Raw genomic sequence first — 15,696 nt, 5'->3', positions numbered from 1 at the left:
GGCTGGAAGGGACCTCAGAGGCCTTCTAGACCAACCCCCTGCTCAAGGTGTGAACCAGCACAAAGTCTCGGTGTGTCCATCAGTGCTTTATTTCCTGTCCACCCCCTGTCACTTGCGCCGGCGCCCTGCCGCACGGATCTGCCTCTTGTCCTTGCGCCGGCTCCGGGCTGGCTCGGGCGGCTCTGGGTTCCCGCTGGCCAGGAGGGGCTGCGGAGGGGGCACAGAGCTCTGCCGGTGGTTGTTGGCCGAGGCCTTGTAGATCAGGTGGAAAATGAAGGCGTTGCAGTACCTGCCCGGGGAGAAGGGGCATGTAAGAGGGGGACAGTGGCAACACGGGGCCAGGAAGGCACCATCCACAAAAGGCGGGGCCCTCTGCCCCGAGGGCCACGCCTGGCTTCCCCGTGTGCCAGGATGAGGGGAGGGGAATTACGCAGCTGCCAGTCAGTCTCACAGGAGGGGGTCGAGGCCTGCCTCGTACCCACCAGGGCATGGCGTTGTCAATGCCGGCTTGTCGGAAGGGTGAACGGAAGGGATTGATCTGGGCGGGGCTGGCAGTGCCCCCCGTGGCCATGGAGACCGCGGCCTCATCCACGGCACAGCTGTAGGCGCTGCATTCGGTGAAGTAGGCTGGCACTCGGAGGGACTGTGGGGCAGAGAAGCATCGTCATTGCCGGGGGGGGAGGTCCAGGCTGGGCCAAGCTGGTCATTGGTGCCAGGGGAGGGTGCTGAGCAGCCACCGTTGGGGCCGAGGTCTCGGTTGGGGTGGCTGGGCACCGATTCCCTCTGGCAGCAGCTCACCTGCAATCGCGGCAAAGCACTCAGCCAGGTCTCCTTCAGGGCAAAGCCGGAGTTGAACCCTGGGCAGATCAGGGGCACAATGGGGGCTGCGTTAGATGCACAGGACCCCTCCCCACCCTTGGCCGCCCCCTTCCTCCTTGTCCTCTCACCAATCACCAGGTCCGGTTTGGGAGCCTGCAGGAGGTGGTAGGGACGGGCACTGAAGCCCAGCTGGAGCTCCCGGCGGCCTCCTTTGGCCCTGGGGGTCAAGCCGGGCAGGACGGAGACACCCTGCTCTTCCTGAAAAGAGGCGGGGGGGGAGGTGATCACCCATTGGGGAGAAAGGCCAAAGGCAGAGGGAGAGTAGGACGTCCATCGTCCCCGGCCAAATCAGCCGGAAGATCCCTCAAAATCCATGTGCCAGGATTGGCCCCATTCTCTGGTGGTGAAAAGTGGGGAAGAAAGAAAGACACCCCCCCACCGTAGGTATAAACAGAAGGGAGGCAGACTCACATCTCTCTGCAAAAGGAACTGCTGGCCGTCCAGCTCAGGGGGCAACGTGTCCCCCACAAAGAGCAGCTCCAGAGAAACGTGAGGGAGCAACACTGACAACTCCTGCAAGGGAGGGAGGGAGGGAGGGAGGGAGGGAAAGAAGAGAGGGAGGGAGGAAGGAGGGGAGGGGGAGGGAGGGAGGTGGGAGAGGGAGGGAGGAGATTGCAAAGAGGCTAGCAACAGCCAATCATGTTTGGGCCTTCTTTTTAAGCCAGGTTGCCCCAGCTGCTGTCCTGCCCCTCCCCGCCCGCAAGCATCCTTTGGGAGGGGTGAGGAGGGTGTGTTGGAGAGAGGCAGGGGAGTCCAATGGTGGAAGCCCTCCTCCTGACCTGGGGCTCCCCCCGTCCTGGACTACAGCTCCCATCTCTCCCAGGCTGCCAAGCCAGAGGTTCTCCAGCAGACCTGCTCCAGTGCAGTCAGGCACAGGGACGCCCCCTCCCCAGAGACCCTTCCCTACCCAGAACACCATCAGCACGCCAAACTCCTTGCCAGCCTCCACCAAGTGGATCTTGAGGGACTGTTTGTTCAAAATGTTTAGCTCTGGAACTGAAAGGAGCGGGGGGGGGGAATTAGGGACCCCACTTTAGAAACCTCAAGACCCCTTCCCCTAACTGCAAACATCCTGCAGTTCTTCTGCATGGACCTCCCCCCACCCTCAGGGGGGACACTGTCCTCAGCCCCTCCCCCGCCCACCCCTAAGGCAGCAGAAGTAGCCGTCCCCTCCCTTCGGCCAGGCCACGGCAGGTGGTCCCAAATCTTGCACCCGTGGCCACCCGAGATTCCTGCAGGGGTGGCCAGGTTTTGGTCCCTGGCCCCATAGGCCCCACTCCCCTTCTCTGCTGCTGAAGGACCCCCACTCACAGTGCTGGGGGGCCAGCTGAGTGATGATGTAGTAGGCAGTGAGGGGATAGGTCAGCAGCACGGCCAAGGGGGCCCCCAGAGGAAGCTCCCGCCACTGGTAGTACTCTTTCCAGGATGCTGGAGGAAAAGGGGTTGGGGGGGTTGGGGGAGAGGAAGAGTGATCAGATGGGGAGGATCTGTGGAAGTACAGTAGAGGGGAAAGGGGCCAGGCTCCCCCCTCACCAAAGAATGTCCGAGGCGTTGGGGGCTCTGGGGGTGCTGGGGGGAGTGCTGTCCCTCCTTCTGGCCTGAGTGCCTCAAAGGGGTTACCTGCAGAGAGAGAAAGCCCCCACCCCCAATTGTGCAAGGTGAGGAGACCCCTGCTTCGCCACCTCCCCTCCCTGAGTGTCCTGAGGGAGTGTTCCTGGGGGAGGGCTCTGATAAAGATGAGGAGATACTTTTGCCACTCTTGGTGGGCAAGATGTGCCCCATATTCAGCAGGGGGAGGGAGGGGGCTGCACGGCCTCCTCCACCCAATTTATTCACTCCTTCATATAGGCCCCTAATTTAGGGCTCTCCAAACTTGGCAACTTTTAAGACTTGTGGACTTCCATTCCCAGAATTCCTCAGCCAGTGCACTTTACTGAGGCAGTCTGGAGGTTGAAGTCCACAAGTCTTCAGGTCGCCAAGTTTGGAGAGCCATGTGCTACTTTGGCCAGGTTCACCCTGACTCTGGGCGGCTTACAGGGTGAAATGTAGCATAAGAGAGAGTGCAGAGATCTGCCACCATCCACTCTGGCCTAAAGACTGGAGGGGGACCGGGCTTGAAGGGCGGCTCCACCTGACCGAGGGGGCATGACGGGTGCCCATTCTGCCCAGCTGGATCAGATGGATAGCAGCCACATCTGCTGGTCTCTCAAGATAAACAGGCCGTCTACTGTGAAGAGCTTCGGAGGTGACAACCAGCATCTTGAATTGTAGCCAAAAATGTACAAGGTGCAGTTTGTGAAGGAATGGTATTGGGTGGGCCTGACGCTGGACAGAGACTGCCGCAGTCGGGAGGAGGGATCAAGCAGGCTATTAGTCTGGAAAGGTTACATAGACGTGAAAGGATCCAGAATGCCACTGAGGCTTATTTTCTTAGTGGAAAACTGCATCCGGGAAGATTTCTATGAACCGGGCATAGGCACTAAGCAATAAAGTAGCTGATTTGGACTCTTTCATGCGTGGGCCTGGTTATTTGCACCTGGCACATTCCCCGCCACACCCACAGTTGCCCATGCCTGCTGCATCTTCCAATCCCCACTCACCACTCTGGAGGAAGGGCACAGGGGTCTTTGCAGGGCCCTTCTGCAGCCCCAGGCCATAGTCGGGGGCCCTCACCAGCATGCTCTCCGCTACCCAGTATCCGCGGGTCAGCCCTCGCGCAAGCAGGAAGCCCTCCTTGTTGAAGGTATCGCTGGTCACCTCTGAGGAGGGAAAGCAGGTTTGGACCCACAGCTTAGCCCTGATCTTCCCCTCTCTGGGATGCGAGCGTGGTGGGAGTCCTACCGGCAGCAAAGGTGAAGGGGAGGTTGGCGAGCTCTCTGGCATGGCTCATGTACCCAGCCATGCGCTGGCACCAAAACTGGTGCCCGATGTCCTCGGGGCTGCGGTTCCAGTCCAGCTTCCGGCACTTCTCTGAGCAATAGAAGACAGCACGGCAATGCTGGCTGGGGGAGAGAAAGAGCTGGGCATGGGACAGGCAGAGCAAGCTTTCCAGAATAACAAGAATTGGAAGGGACTTTGGAGGTGCTCTAGTCCAACCCTATCAGACAAATGGCTGTCTTCTTAAAAACCTCCAGTGCCCCCTGAGGCGACCATCAATGGCACCAGAAGCATTTCCAAGCCTTGGAGCAGACCTGCAGACCTGCAGCTGCCCCCAAATCTGGGTGGTCTGGAAAGGGGAGTCCACCCCCCATCCCCAGCTCAGGCAAAAGGTTGTGACCAGAGGAGGGGTGAGTGTTCTGCACTCACCAGGCTGCGATTTGGCCCTCAAAACTGTGTCGCTTGCACACGTGACACGCCCGCACCCGTGTGGTAGGGAAGGAGAAGGTAGGCTTGGGGCCCCAGCCCCGCATCGGGCCCTTGCTCATTCGGATGCCCAGGCGAGCAAGCAGGGGCTCCAGGGACCTGCCAGGGCCAGAGCGGAAGAGAGTCAGGAGGGGTGGGGGGGAGACAAGGAGCCTTGACACCCCAAGCACCCTCCGCCCACTCACTTGTGCAAAGCGGGGTCTCCCACGGTCAGCAGCTTTGGCCGGCGGGGCTCCCCAGCGCCCAGGGGGCAGAACATGCTGTAGCAGAGCAAGGCGAGGGCCCGGGGCTCCAGAGGCTCCTGCCCAGCTGTCCCCAAGAAGCCTTCCAGCAGGAAGTCAAAGCCCAGAATGGTGCCGTATTCATCAGTCACCAGCAGGAGGTGCTCAACGCGCCACAGGGGCTGCCCTGCAGAGCACAAAATGGGAGGGGAGGGAGGGGCAGATTGGGGCAGTTTGGTGCCCACTGCAGGACTCAGGATTTTGCCCCCCACCCCCACCCCAGTCACCAAGACGAGATAGGCGGCAAATAAATCTAATAAATAAACACAGCTCCTCTGGAGAACCTGGCTTTTTCTTGGCCTAACCTGAAAGTAGATGTGTCAGAAGGAGGAGGGGCAGCCCATGGGTCGGGGTTGGGAGTGTCTGTGGGTCTCCAACTTTCTTGGGAGGGAGCGCAGGTGCACCACGGTTTCTGGAGCGCAGCCTGGCTAGGACTGGCCAAAGCCAGCGAGTGGGGGATGGAGGGGACCATCACTCTCCCACCAAGGCTTCAGCAGCAGCTGACAACAAGTCAAGCCAGCTTGATGGTGGTTACATAATGGCTAAGACTTTGGCGTGTGCTCAAGGAACAAAGAATAGATTAGAAGAACCATCAATATTGGGAGAGGGAGAGGGAGAGAAGGGAAGGGAAGGAGGGAGAGGGAGAGGGCTGGGCAGGGCAATGTAATAACTGGAAAGGTAGAAAATAAGTAAAAGTGGGGTTTAAGTCTTTTTTTTAAAAAAACAAAACTCTTCCTGGGAAAACAGGAGATGAGGAAGAGGGGCTGGAGGAGCCAAGACCACCTGGGGAGCCCTTCTCCCAGCTTACAAGTCCCCAACTGCCTCCCCCCGAGCTTGGCCTGGGGTGAGGCTAAGCGAAGATCAAAGGCCGTGGGTCTGCCCTGCTCAGCGGCTTCTGCTGCAGCTCCGAGTCCTTCGTGGGGGGCCGGTGGCTTCGGCCACAAACCTGTCTCCGTGGTGCCGTCGGAGTCCTCCTCTTCTTCCTCCTCCTCCTCCTCCTCCCCCCCGGCCCCCACAAAGGTGATGAAGCGCTCCAGGTCCTGCAGGGCCAGCGCCTCCTCGCTGTAGAAGCGGCCACCCAGCTGCTGCCCGGGGTCGGCCACCGTGAAGGCCAGGTTGCGGTTGGGAAGCAGGTGCAGGATCCAGAGAGCTGGGTCGGGCGGCAGGCGGCGGATGGAGCTCTCCTGCCTCTTGCGCCGCTCGCTGCCCCGGCGGCAGATGGCGTCCAGCAGGAAGCGCTGGTACCAGCCGAAGAGAAGCTCGGCAAAGTCCAGGATCTCTGCCCGGTAGCCGGTCACAAACTCCATGCCTGCGGAGGGAGGCCGTCCTGTAAGCGGCAAAGTGGCCTCCCCAAAGTGCCCGGGAGGGGGGGGGATCAGCCAGGGCTGGGGCAGGAGCACTGCTTTCCTGGAGGGGCCCAAGCCCCCCTTTCCCGGGATGTGAGTTGTGGGGGTCCTTGATGGCCACTGGGAGGGGGACACGGCTTCAGTCCATTCCCCAACAGCGGCCCAGGCCGGATCCCCCCACTCCTGCCCCTGCCTAAGGGACAGGCCACCCCCCCCACCCTCTTGGCCCAGCCTGCCTGCCGTCTACCTGAAGCGAGTACCGCCACCTCTTCAAAGGTAAATAGCCAGGGGTTTCCTGGGTTGCGCTGCGACATCAGGGGTTCCGGAACCCACCTGCCTCCTCCTGCCCAGCAGCCCCCTGGGCCCTCCCTGGCAGAGGCATCTCTTGCTGCCCCCATCAGGGCTGCTGGTCCAGGAGGCTGCTCTGGGGTCTCAAGGGCCCCCCAAAAGCAAAGGGCAGGGCACACACTAGATTTCCAGTCAGGAAACTCTGATGAGCAAACTTCACTCTATTGAAAGGCCACATTAACAAAATTGTGCACACCTGAAAGTACAAATCCCTTTTACAGCCTGAACAGTTGGGGGGTTTCCCTCTGAGCTTCTTCCTCCACCCATTAGCCTCCCCCCTGCATGGCTGCCCCTCCTCTTCCTGATGCTGTTCCCCAGGCAGCCTCTCTTCTCTACCCCCGTTCCCACATAGGACCCCAGGGCCTTACCTGCCAAGTGGGAAGGGCCCCTGGAGGCCATCCATTCCACCTCCCAGGATCTCCCTGCCCCCACCCCCACCCCACTCACACGCATCCAGCCAGGCCACTTTCTGACCGCAGAGGCACCTCCTGGCACCTGCCACAAGCTTCCTCGGTGGGCTTCATTCACGTCCCTGGGATTTGAGGGTGCTCAGCTTGGGGTTCCCTCCAGATCAGGGAGGGGGAGGGCATCACCCAGTCCCCTTCCACATTGCTCTGCCTGCTTCCATTGCCTCAGCAACTTGAGCAAGATTAAGGGCATCCATTTTTGAGGGTGGCTCCCTGGGGCAACGAACCCGTCTAAAGGCAGGCTCTCCACCATACGCCCATTTTATCATGGCACATAACTGGGTACACTTGTGCCAGAGCCCTACGTGGGTCTCTTCTGCCACACCTGGGCTGGGTCTGAGGTCCCTCCGCCTGGCCCAGCAGAGACCCCCAGTCCCTTCCTGCTGGGCAACTGTGAATGAGCTGCCCCCCTCCCCTCCCCTCCCCTCCCCCACAGGCAGGGCTGAGCTGCAGTGGGCCGCCTTCTTTCCTCACAGCTGGACTGGGGGGAGGGGTACTTGTTGACTGTTGGGTCCCACTGTGACCATTTCTGGTGTGGTGAGGAAAACACCAAACTCGAGGCCCTCCCACATACCCCAAGGCTCACTATGGCCGCCATGGAAGAAGCAAGAGGCCTCTGAGCCTGCGGAGAAGCTCGTCAAATGCTCATCTGCAGCTGGAGGGGTGAGGGTCATGGGGGGCATCCCTATTTCTTACCCTGACTTGAGCCTACAGTCCTTGCCCGGCCACTTCCTCTGCTCCACTGGCGAGGGTCCTCCCCCCCCCCCGTTCCACTATCTTTGGGAGCTTCCCCCCCAACCCCACATGAGGAGAGAGCCAGGCGTATCCAAGAATATTTATTGAACCGCCAAGCCAAGCTGAGGGAATGCCCCACATTGCTTGGCATCCTTTGGGTCTCCCCACACCGGTGGCCCTTCCTCCCTTTGGCTGCTCCTCAGCGCAGGCCCGAGAGCAGCACTCCCAGGGCGGCAGAGCAGAGCACGGGTGGGGGGCCCACGGGGGCACTGCTGCTGTCCACGTTAGCCCAGAGGTCGTTGTGCTTCTCGTGCTGCAGGGAGGGGCTGATGGGGATCTGGGGCACGCGGAAGGGGCGTCCATCGTGCGCCGATGTCTGCTCCAGCCAGGAGTGGTAGTTGGAGACCTGCGTGTAGACGCCTGGGCTGCGGGCGGCCGCGCAGCTGCGACCCCAACTCACAATGCCCACTTGGTACCAGCGCCGGGGGCTGCCGTGGCCGCTGTGGCTGGGTGGGAGACACATCAGGGGCCCCCCGCTGTCCCCCTGCAGAGGTGAGAGAAGGAGGGAATTGAGGAGGGGCTGGGACATGGGGGGGAGGAGGGAGGGCAGGGAGTCCAGTGGGGCAGGATTGAGCAGGAATGCCACCCCCTCCACACACCCGTGTACTGAGGAGGGGTCCCTTCGACTCTTCTACTGAGCCCAGCAGCCCTTGCGAGGTAGGTAGACAAGGCTGTTGAGGGAGGAAGCAAGCACAAGCCTCTGGGGCCGAGGGGAGCCTGGGTTGGTGCATGGGACTGCCCCATGCATCCTCTAGTCCAGGCACTGGTCAACCATCCTGGGAATCAGCTGGTTTCCTTGGCAAGGAGTCTGACCCGGGGGATGGGCAGGTTGGTTGCTGGGCCTTTGCATTGCAAGCCTGCCCAGCTCTCCCCCCACCAGACCTCAGGCTCCTCTGAGCTGCTGCTCCTCTGAGGCAGGGTCTGGGTCCAGCCTCGGCCAGGCACATGCATGGGGTGTGTGGGGCAGCCAAGGGGGTTCCTACCTGGCAGGCGTCCCGGCCGCCCTCCTCGAACCCGGCACACACCATGTTCCTGGTGATGGAGTGCAGCCACCGCAGGCACAGCGTCCAGTCTACCAAGCCCACCTGAATGTCCAGCAACTCAGGGGAGCCGTACTCTGAGCCTAGAGGAGGTCAAGCCGGGGGAGGGGGGAGACAGTAGCAAGTGGCTTAGCTCTCAGCCCCAGAGATTCTCCCCTGGGCAGTAGGCGGGGGGAGGACGGGAGCCAGGCAAATGAGGTTCTGATCCCTTCTGGGATCACCAGGTCTTAAAGATCAGAGGCACGGGGAGTCACGTTTAATGGGGAGGGTGGGACAACGACGACACGTGCATTTGTGCTGAGCACAGCAGATTAGGTTTAGAGGAACAAATTTCTCTTTTAGAAAAGGGGAAGAAAAGACCCCAGGCAAAACAGAGGACTTCCTGCTCAATTGTAATGTTTACAGCTGAACCCAAAATGCACGAGGAGACGTAACCGGTCTCGGCTCTTTGCCCACCACCAGGCTGATAGTAGCCCCTTCACCCAGGTTATGTCTGGAGGAGAACTGGCAAGCAGGAGGGACAGGACATCAGTGGCCCACCAGCTACCAGCGGAGCTGGCAGCAGACTCAGATGATGAGGAGATTGGGGAGGAACTTGGGCCAGTTCTGGAGCCTGGGGAAGGCTCTGACGGATGCTCTGTGTCGGACGCAGAGATAGAGCCAGGGCCGTCCGACATTTCCCAGCCGCCAGAGAGGCAGCTGCTTTTGGAGGCTGAGATGAGTGAGGAGGGGGAGGAAGACCAGCTGGGGCCTGTAACAGATGCACGTATGCGCAGAACAACGGAAGACAAGGAGTCAACTCGGGAAGAAAGGCACACGTGGATGCTGAATGGCCCCTCCCTGGCTGGGGAATAAACAGAAGGAAAGGGGAGTGGTTGTCGTAGGAGACAACCGTTCGTATTTCTGGTGATTTGGCTCATTGTGTTTCGTGCCAGAAAGACTGCTGGCCAGAACTTAATTTGCAGCCTTTTGGCTGGGAGCTCAATTATCGCAAGGAACTGATAAGGTCTGTTACTGCCATTATCTCCTTGCAGGACTCTTGCCTGGACTTTTCGGTGGGTGGATGCCATTAATTCACAAAAGGTAAATCAAGAGGAGGGTTTCGTGACCAGGGTCTGCTTCTTGCTTCTGCTAAGGCTGGGCCAGAACACTTTGCAGCGATTCTCCCAGCAACCGAGGGCAAGGCCTTGGACATGCAGCTCAGGGTTTCTTAGTGGCTTCTGTAAACCGATGGAGATTGAGCAGAAAGAGAGAGAGATAGGCTGGCACAGGGCAGCGGGTGAAGACTGGCTTTCTCGTATGCTGGAGGGTAGGACCAGAATCAAAGGGCCGAAAAGGACTGGGTGGAAATTCAAGTATTGCTTAAAGCATTGTAAGCCGCCCTGAGTCTCCGGAGAAGGGCGACATATAAATCAAATTAAAAAAAAAAAAAAGTCACAAACTGGGAAGAACAGTTTTGCAGTAGAAATGGAACCTTCCCCCTCACTGGGGGTCCTCAGACACACCCAGCAGTGTGGGGTGCTCTGGTGAGCAGAGGGTTGGGCTAGATGACCCTGGATGTTCCCTCTATGGCTCCATGAGAGGGTCTTCTCTCTGATGCCCACATCCAGCTCCCCTCTGGGGGAGAGGGGGTGAAGCACCCGGCTCACCAGCTTTGGTGAGGCCCCAGCCGGCGACAAAGCAGCTCTCCCACATGTTGTTGTCTGGGACGATGGTGCGGTCTGGCAGGCAGAGGGCAGTGTGGAACCAGCTGTGGGGGATGGGCTTATGCAGCAGCAGCAGCGCCAGATCGTTGTCGTAAGTCTTGGGGTTGTAGAGTGGGTGGAGGTGGATCTTCCGCACCCAGCGGGTGACGTTGTTCCTGCCCAGGTAGTTGCTTCCTGCCGCCACCCTGATGCCTTCCCTGTATGGGGGAGGGGGACAGGACAGGTGAATGGTCGGTGGGGGGGGTCTGTGTAAGCAGGAGATGGAATGTGCCAGCCAGAGCCCGACCCTTCCTGGCATCAAACAGCCACAGAAGCTCTTCTCCTGCTAGGGGCAGCTCTTCTGCTGTGGGCACGGAAGAGTGGCAAGGAGCATCTGCAGGCAAGGGGGTCATTCTGGTCACTGAGGGGTCTTTGCTGCCTCCATGTAGGGGGGCTTCCAGGCAACAAGGGAGACTGCTGACAAGGGCTGCAGAAGGAAGCAGGGCTGCCCCCGTCATGTCCTACTGCCCCCCCCCAGCTGTCCCCCTGACCAGTTACCTTCTGTCTGTGAAGCAGTGAGCTGCGGACAGCACCCACCAGGGGTGCACGATGCTCCCCCCGCAGAAGTGGTAGGAGCTAGTCTGAATGCTGACCACCCAAGGCCATTTCCCAGCACGAGCCTTCGTGCCCCCCACAATGCGAGCATTGCCCAAAAGGGAGGAATGGGGCGCATCAAAATCTGGTCGGTAGCCGCAGCCTAAGAGAGACAAGAAGCCTCCGTGTTAGGTGGCCCCTGCTGCCCCCCGTCCGCTGGACTCATTGAGTTGGTCGGGATGCCCTGCCAGTCCGCCTCAAAGAGACCCCACTCTTCTGGGGGAATCGGAGCCCCATGCGGCTCTTCTGGATCCTTGAAGGTGGGTTTGACCTGGCAGCCCAGCCTGGGGGCTCAGGGCCTCCCTGGGGTGTCCAGTGGGACAGCTAGGCATCCTGACCCTGCTGGGCAGGGCCTGCCCCAATAAGCCTCTCCTTTGGGTGTGCTGCTCTGAAGGCCCGGGGGCCATGTGTCGCCAGGGGCAGCCTCAGGTGGGCCAGCCTTTGGCCTTAGCTCCCCCTGACATCACAAGTCTGCTGTGACCTCAGGAGAGCTGGACGGCCGCCCTCCACCGCTTCTGCCAGTAGCCCCCCCTCCAGTAGCCCCCTCCCAAAATGCCCCCAACACCTTGTGCACGAGCACCACTCGCTTGCAGCAGGAGCAGGCACACCAGCAGCACCAGGGAGTCCATGCGGCACTCCAGAGCCAGTGGGCGTGCCCTTTGGGTGTGGGCGGGGCTCCGGCCACACCCCGTAGTAGCATCACAGAGCTCCAGGTGTTGACCTCACCGGTGCAGAACCGCCGCCCTCCTCGGGTGGGGTGGGGGCTCTAAGCCCAGAAGGAGCCTGCAGGGGCGGCCTCCCTTTAGGCCGTCGCGGTCAGCGGCAGGCGGACCCCAACCCGGCGCCAAGCAGAGCCGTTCCGCGGCGCCCACCACAAAGCCCCAACGGGCGGGGCGGCTGGCAACGTGCGAAGCGACGGGATTTCGGCCAGAGCGCCGTAGCCGATTCCGGGCACCGTAGTTAAGCAGCCAACGCCCGGTCGGCCCTCCCCGCCATGGCCGAAATGGGAAGGGCAGCGGAAGAGGCCGCCGGCCAGAGCCCTGGACGGGACCCCGTGTCACCCTCCCAGGAAGCGGCCGGAACCCCGCTCTCCCCCGCGCTTGCTGGCGTGCCAAGAGGCCGGGCACGGGCGGCGCTTGGGCAAGTTCTGGAGGCGCCGGAAAGCCCCTCGCGCCTCTCCCGGCTGGGCGCCTTTCGCTTTCGGCCGAGGAGGAGGGCTGGCGATGGCGGCGGGCGAGCGGAGCGGGGGCTCCGACCGCCGTTTCGCCCAGAGGCGCAGCCCACTTCTGCTGCTGCTGCTGCCGCTGCTGCTACCCGTCCGGCCAGGTGAGGCGCCCCGGCGACGGTCTCGGGAGTCCCGGGTCGGGGGGAGGCGTCCCCGTTCCCTCCTGACCACCGCTCTGCCTTCCACAGCCCTGGGGAACGAGGGGGGAGCCTCCGGGAGCTGCCGGTGTGAGAAATTCAGCACCGAGCCGGCGCTGGTCAGGCGGTTCCCCGACCGTCTAGTGGCCTGGGAGCGCTGCAGGGGCCTGATCAGGTGAGCCCCATCCCATAATAGCCCTCCTTTTCCCGCCAGGAGTTGAGCCTGGCTGCCAGCTGCCCCCCTTTGCCCTCCTCTTTGGCAGGTTCATCTTTCCGAAGAATCTGGTGTGTGGCTTGGACGACGCGCCCTGGGTGCTCCGGCTCATCTCTCGGACGAGGGACATGCGTGAGTCTGCCCCAAAGGGAGAGGGGTGGGACTGAGAGTCCCCCCCCCACGCGCTGCAGAGGCATCTGAGAGGGGCCTCCATGTTTTTTTTAATTTGATTTATATGCCACCCTTCTCCGGAGACTCAGGGCGGCTTACAATGTGTTCAGCAATAGCCTTCATCCTTTTGTATATTTATACAAAGTCAGCTTATTGCACCCACAAATGGGTCCTCAATTTACCTACCTTAGAAAGGATGGAAGGCTGAGTCAACCTTGAGCCTTGGTGAGATTCGAACCTGCAGTAATTGCAGGCAGCTGGTCTTAATAACCAGCTTAATAATAGGGTGCCTTAGACCACTGTAGTACCAAGGCTCCATTGCCTGCCTGCATTAATTGCCAGACTTAAAAACAGTCCATCCCTCGCCTCCCCCGAATCTGTCAGGGGGGACTCTGGGGGTTGTAGAAGTAAAATATTAAGGCATAAAAGCTGAGTGTAAACTTTAAAAGTTTGAAAAAGAGGAAAGGCTACTTAAAGTCTGACAAAGTGAAAGAAAAGGCTGGTGGGAGGAGGGCCTTCAGGGCCTCTGCCAGCCCCAGGCAAGATGGCAGAGTCAGGTCTTCAGATGTTTCTGAAAGGACAGGGGACTGGGGAGGGGGCACCTCTTCTCTGGGAGAGAATGTTCCCCAGGGGCAATGGCAGGGAAGGCTCTCTTCCCCACCCCTCCTGCCAGTTGGAAGTTATTGCATCCCTTCCCTGCCTAACCGTATTTCCTTTTCTTCGCAAAAGGGAAGGGGTCTGCCAAGGTCAGCTCCTCTGAGAGGAGTTCCCAACCCAGCCCCAGCAGCCATGCCCCACTTCAGCCTCTGAGCTCCATGGGGTCAACCCTGGTGGTTCCGATGGAGACGCTACCGTCACAGCTGGTTCCGAGGGAGACTCCGCTGTCACAGCGGCTGCCGGCCTTGACCCACACAATGGCCGTCCCAGCCCTAGAAAGTGTCTGGAGCGTTGTGCTGCCCAGGAATGGTAAGGCTGGGGGCGAAGGGGGCTTGGGGAGGGGCTTATGGGAAGGGCACTCACTCCTGGTCTGATTGCAGCAGGTGCCGTTGCTGAGGTCAGCCCCACCCGGTTTGGCCAAGAGGAGGGTGTGCCAGGGTGGCACCAGACTGCTGTCCTGTCTGCGCTGGGCATCGTCTTGCTCCTCGTGATCGTTGGTCTGCTGTGCTGGTGGAGGCCCCCCAGGAGAGGCTGTCAGGCAGCCCTGACCTCTGAGCAACAGGTGGGCTTCCTGCCCAGGGTCATCTTCTCTGCTGCTCTGGTTCCCCTCAGCATTTGGGATGCCCGGAGTGATGGCACTCCTTTCCGGAACTTTGGGGCAAGATAGAGAGGAAGGTGCAGGGGAAGGGGCCTCTGCTGCAGCCACTATCTGGAAAGGAGGGAGCCTTCTCCTTCTGGGCCCCTTTTTTCTGGGATCCTTTTCAGCCATCTCTGCCCCACAGGCTCCCTCTGGAGTTGGCCTGGGGGCTGTCTCCCACCAGAGAAGCTGCCCTCCCTTTGAGGCGCATGGCCAGTCCCAGGGGGGGGGAGAAAGGGCTCGCATGCCAGCTCTGAAGGGCGCTCAGACCCAGAGGGCTGGTCAGAATTTCAAGCGGGAAAAGGCTGATGTTCCAGCTGTTTGGGAGGAGTCTCTTTAGAAGGAGGGGGGATCTGAGCCCATGAGCACCTGTATTCCACTTTGTAGCCATCTTGTTACATGCCCACTTTTGCACAGCAGTCCCTAATGCTTCTTTCTGGAGCTAATTCTGATTCTCCCTTTCAGGTGTGGATGTTGCAGAGACCAGGAGAGGGGCCCCACCTACAGGCCCAGAGCAGATCCAGCCACTGGCTCAGGCTGGGGGAGCTGAAGGGAACTGCAAAAGGGAACTGCATCCTGTGGATTCAGGAACGTCCTCCCTTCAACTGTGGCTGACGCTGTTCTTGTGGACCTTTCACTTTTCCTTCTGACAAATAAAAGTATATTTTTGTAGAAAACGTAACTTCCGCTAGTGAGTTTTCTGCCAGACGCCTCCTTGTGCAGCCCTGATTCAGCATGAGCATGACTCATGTCCGGCCAGTGCTTCCTTCCCCATTTCTGCTAGCACGTCTGATCCTTCAAGGGATTTTCCGGCTGATGTTGGAACAAGCTGAACTGGAGGTGTGCCCGCCTCCCCCCACCTTCCAGGACAAGGGCCACACTTGGCACCTTCTGGTTTCTCCACAAATGCCAGAAGAGATGGAGGTGTGTGTGTGAGAGAGAGGCATGACATCTTTGTGTAGACCCTGTAAAAGGAAGCTCTGGGTGTCTGGCAGTCTTTGCTCAACTGCGTTGGGGTGGCACAGAGCCTGGGATGACACCCCCTCCCGCCCCCTTTCCTTCCTTGCCACTCAGGGCTTGCCCAGCCTTTGTCTGGAATTTCCCAGGGGATCCTGAGCACATCCTGTTCAGGAGCAACCCTGTCAGGGTCCCAGTGGGAGATGGAGGGCCTGGAGAACCCCCCTCCTGGAAAATCCTGCCCAAGATGGGAGGGAGGGAGGGAGGGAGGGCGGAAGAAAAGAAGGGCGGTCAAGGGAGGCCGCCAAAGCCTTGCATTCGGGCCCTGAGCTGAGTGCCAAAGGGGGAGGCTGTTTTCAAGGGTTGTTGCACCCACCCACCTGTTATGCAAGCACCAACTTCCAAGTAAGAAGGAAGGAGGGAGGGAGGGAGGGAAGAAAGAAAAAGGGTAAGAGAGGGAGGAAAGTCCTTTGCTCCCTTCCCCCTCCCCGCTTTCTGGGAACCCTTCTTTCTCCCATCCCACATCTCAAGATCAGCCGACTGCTCACCTAGGGGCACAGTCAGGTGAGGGGAGTTCCCCCCTTGGTCAAAAAGCCCCCTGGGTAGCTGGACCAATGGAGTTCCCCCTCCCCACAGCCTGAGAGAAATGGGCCTGCTGGTGCCCAGGGAGCCCTAACAGGGGTGGCTGTCTGGCCAGGGCCATTGTGTCCGAAAAAGAAACCGCTTGTCTGTCCGCCACCTCGATGTCCTCAGCATCCTGAGGTTGTCAGAAAGTTTCTGGGCAGGAGGACGTAGACCCTTTCAGGGTGGGGGTGGGGGTGGGGGTGGGGACTGTTCCGC

General features: G+C 60.2%; 3 protein-coding genes across 3 annotated transcripts; 1 reads left to right on the top strand and 2 right to left on the bottom strand.

The window, feature by feature from the left end:
* Nucleotides 1–108: 108 nt before the first annotated feature.
* Nucleotides 109–5,830, bottom strand: ZMYND15 (zinc finger MYND-type containing 15). The gene is made up of 13 exons (XM_070954671.1): nucleotides 5,470–5,830; nucleotides 4,428–4,650; nucleotides 4,186–4,341; nucleotides 3,721–3,881; nucleotides 3,480–3,638; nucleotides 2,413–2,499; nucleotides 2,191–2,307; nucleotides 1,787–1,875; nucleotides 1,291–1,392; nucleotides 948–1,077; nucleotides 799–857; nucleotides 483–643; nucleotides 109–289 (listed from the first exon to the last, which is right to left on the bottom strand). The coding sequence occupies exons 1-13, from the start codon at nucleotides 5,828–5,830 to the stop codon at nucleotides 109–111; spliced, it is 1,986 nt and encodes a 661-aa protein (XP_070810772.1).
* Nucleotides 5,831–7,517: 1,687 nt separating this feature from the next.
* Nucleotides 7,518–11,487, bottom strand: LOC139324937 (serine protease 55-like). Its single transcript, XM_070954711.1, has 5 exons — nucleotides 11,424–11,487; nucleotides 10,763–10,961; nucleotides 10,169–10,422; nucleotides 8,463–8,602; nucleotides 7,518–7,963 (listed from the first exon to the last, which is right to left on the bottom strand). Exons 1-5 carry the CDS (start codon nucleotides 11,485–11,487, stop codon nucleotides 7,619–7,621), a joined length of 1,002 nt encoding a protein of 333 aa, XP_070810812.1. The 3' UTR covers nucleotides 7,518–7,618.
* Nucleotides 11,488–12,017: 530 nt separating this feature from the next.
* On the top strand, nucleotides 12,018–14,544 carry LOC139324940 (C-X-C motif chemokine 16-like). Its single transcript, XM_070954717.1, has 6 exons — nucleotides 12,018–12,184; nucleotides 12,272–12,395; nucleotides 12,484–12,566; nucleotides 13,335–13,571; nucleotides 13,643–13,824; nucleotides 14,365–14,544. The coding sequence occupies exons 1-6, from the start codon at nucleotides 12,082–12,084 to the stop codon at nucleotides 14,512–14,514; spliced, it is 879 nt and encodes a 292-aa protein (XP_070810818.1). The 5' UTR covers nucleotides 12,018–12,081; the 3' UTR covers nucleotides 14,515–14,544.
* Nucleotides 14,545–15,696: the final 1,152 nt, after the last annotated feature.

The sequence above is a fragment of the Pituophis catenifer genome, unplaced genomic scaffold, assembly GCF_029215685.1.
Source record: "Pituophis catenifer annectens isolate HBS135680 unplaced genomic scaffold, rPitCat1.0.hap2 SCAF_15, whole genome shotgun sequence".
NCBI classification, from domain to species: domain Eukaryota; kingdom Metazoa; phylum Chordata; class Lepidosauria; order Squamata; family Colubridae; genus Pituophis; species Pituophis catenifer.
Note: the sequence above shows the minus strand (reverse complement) of the source record. Positions and strands in the feature narration are given on the sequence as shown.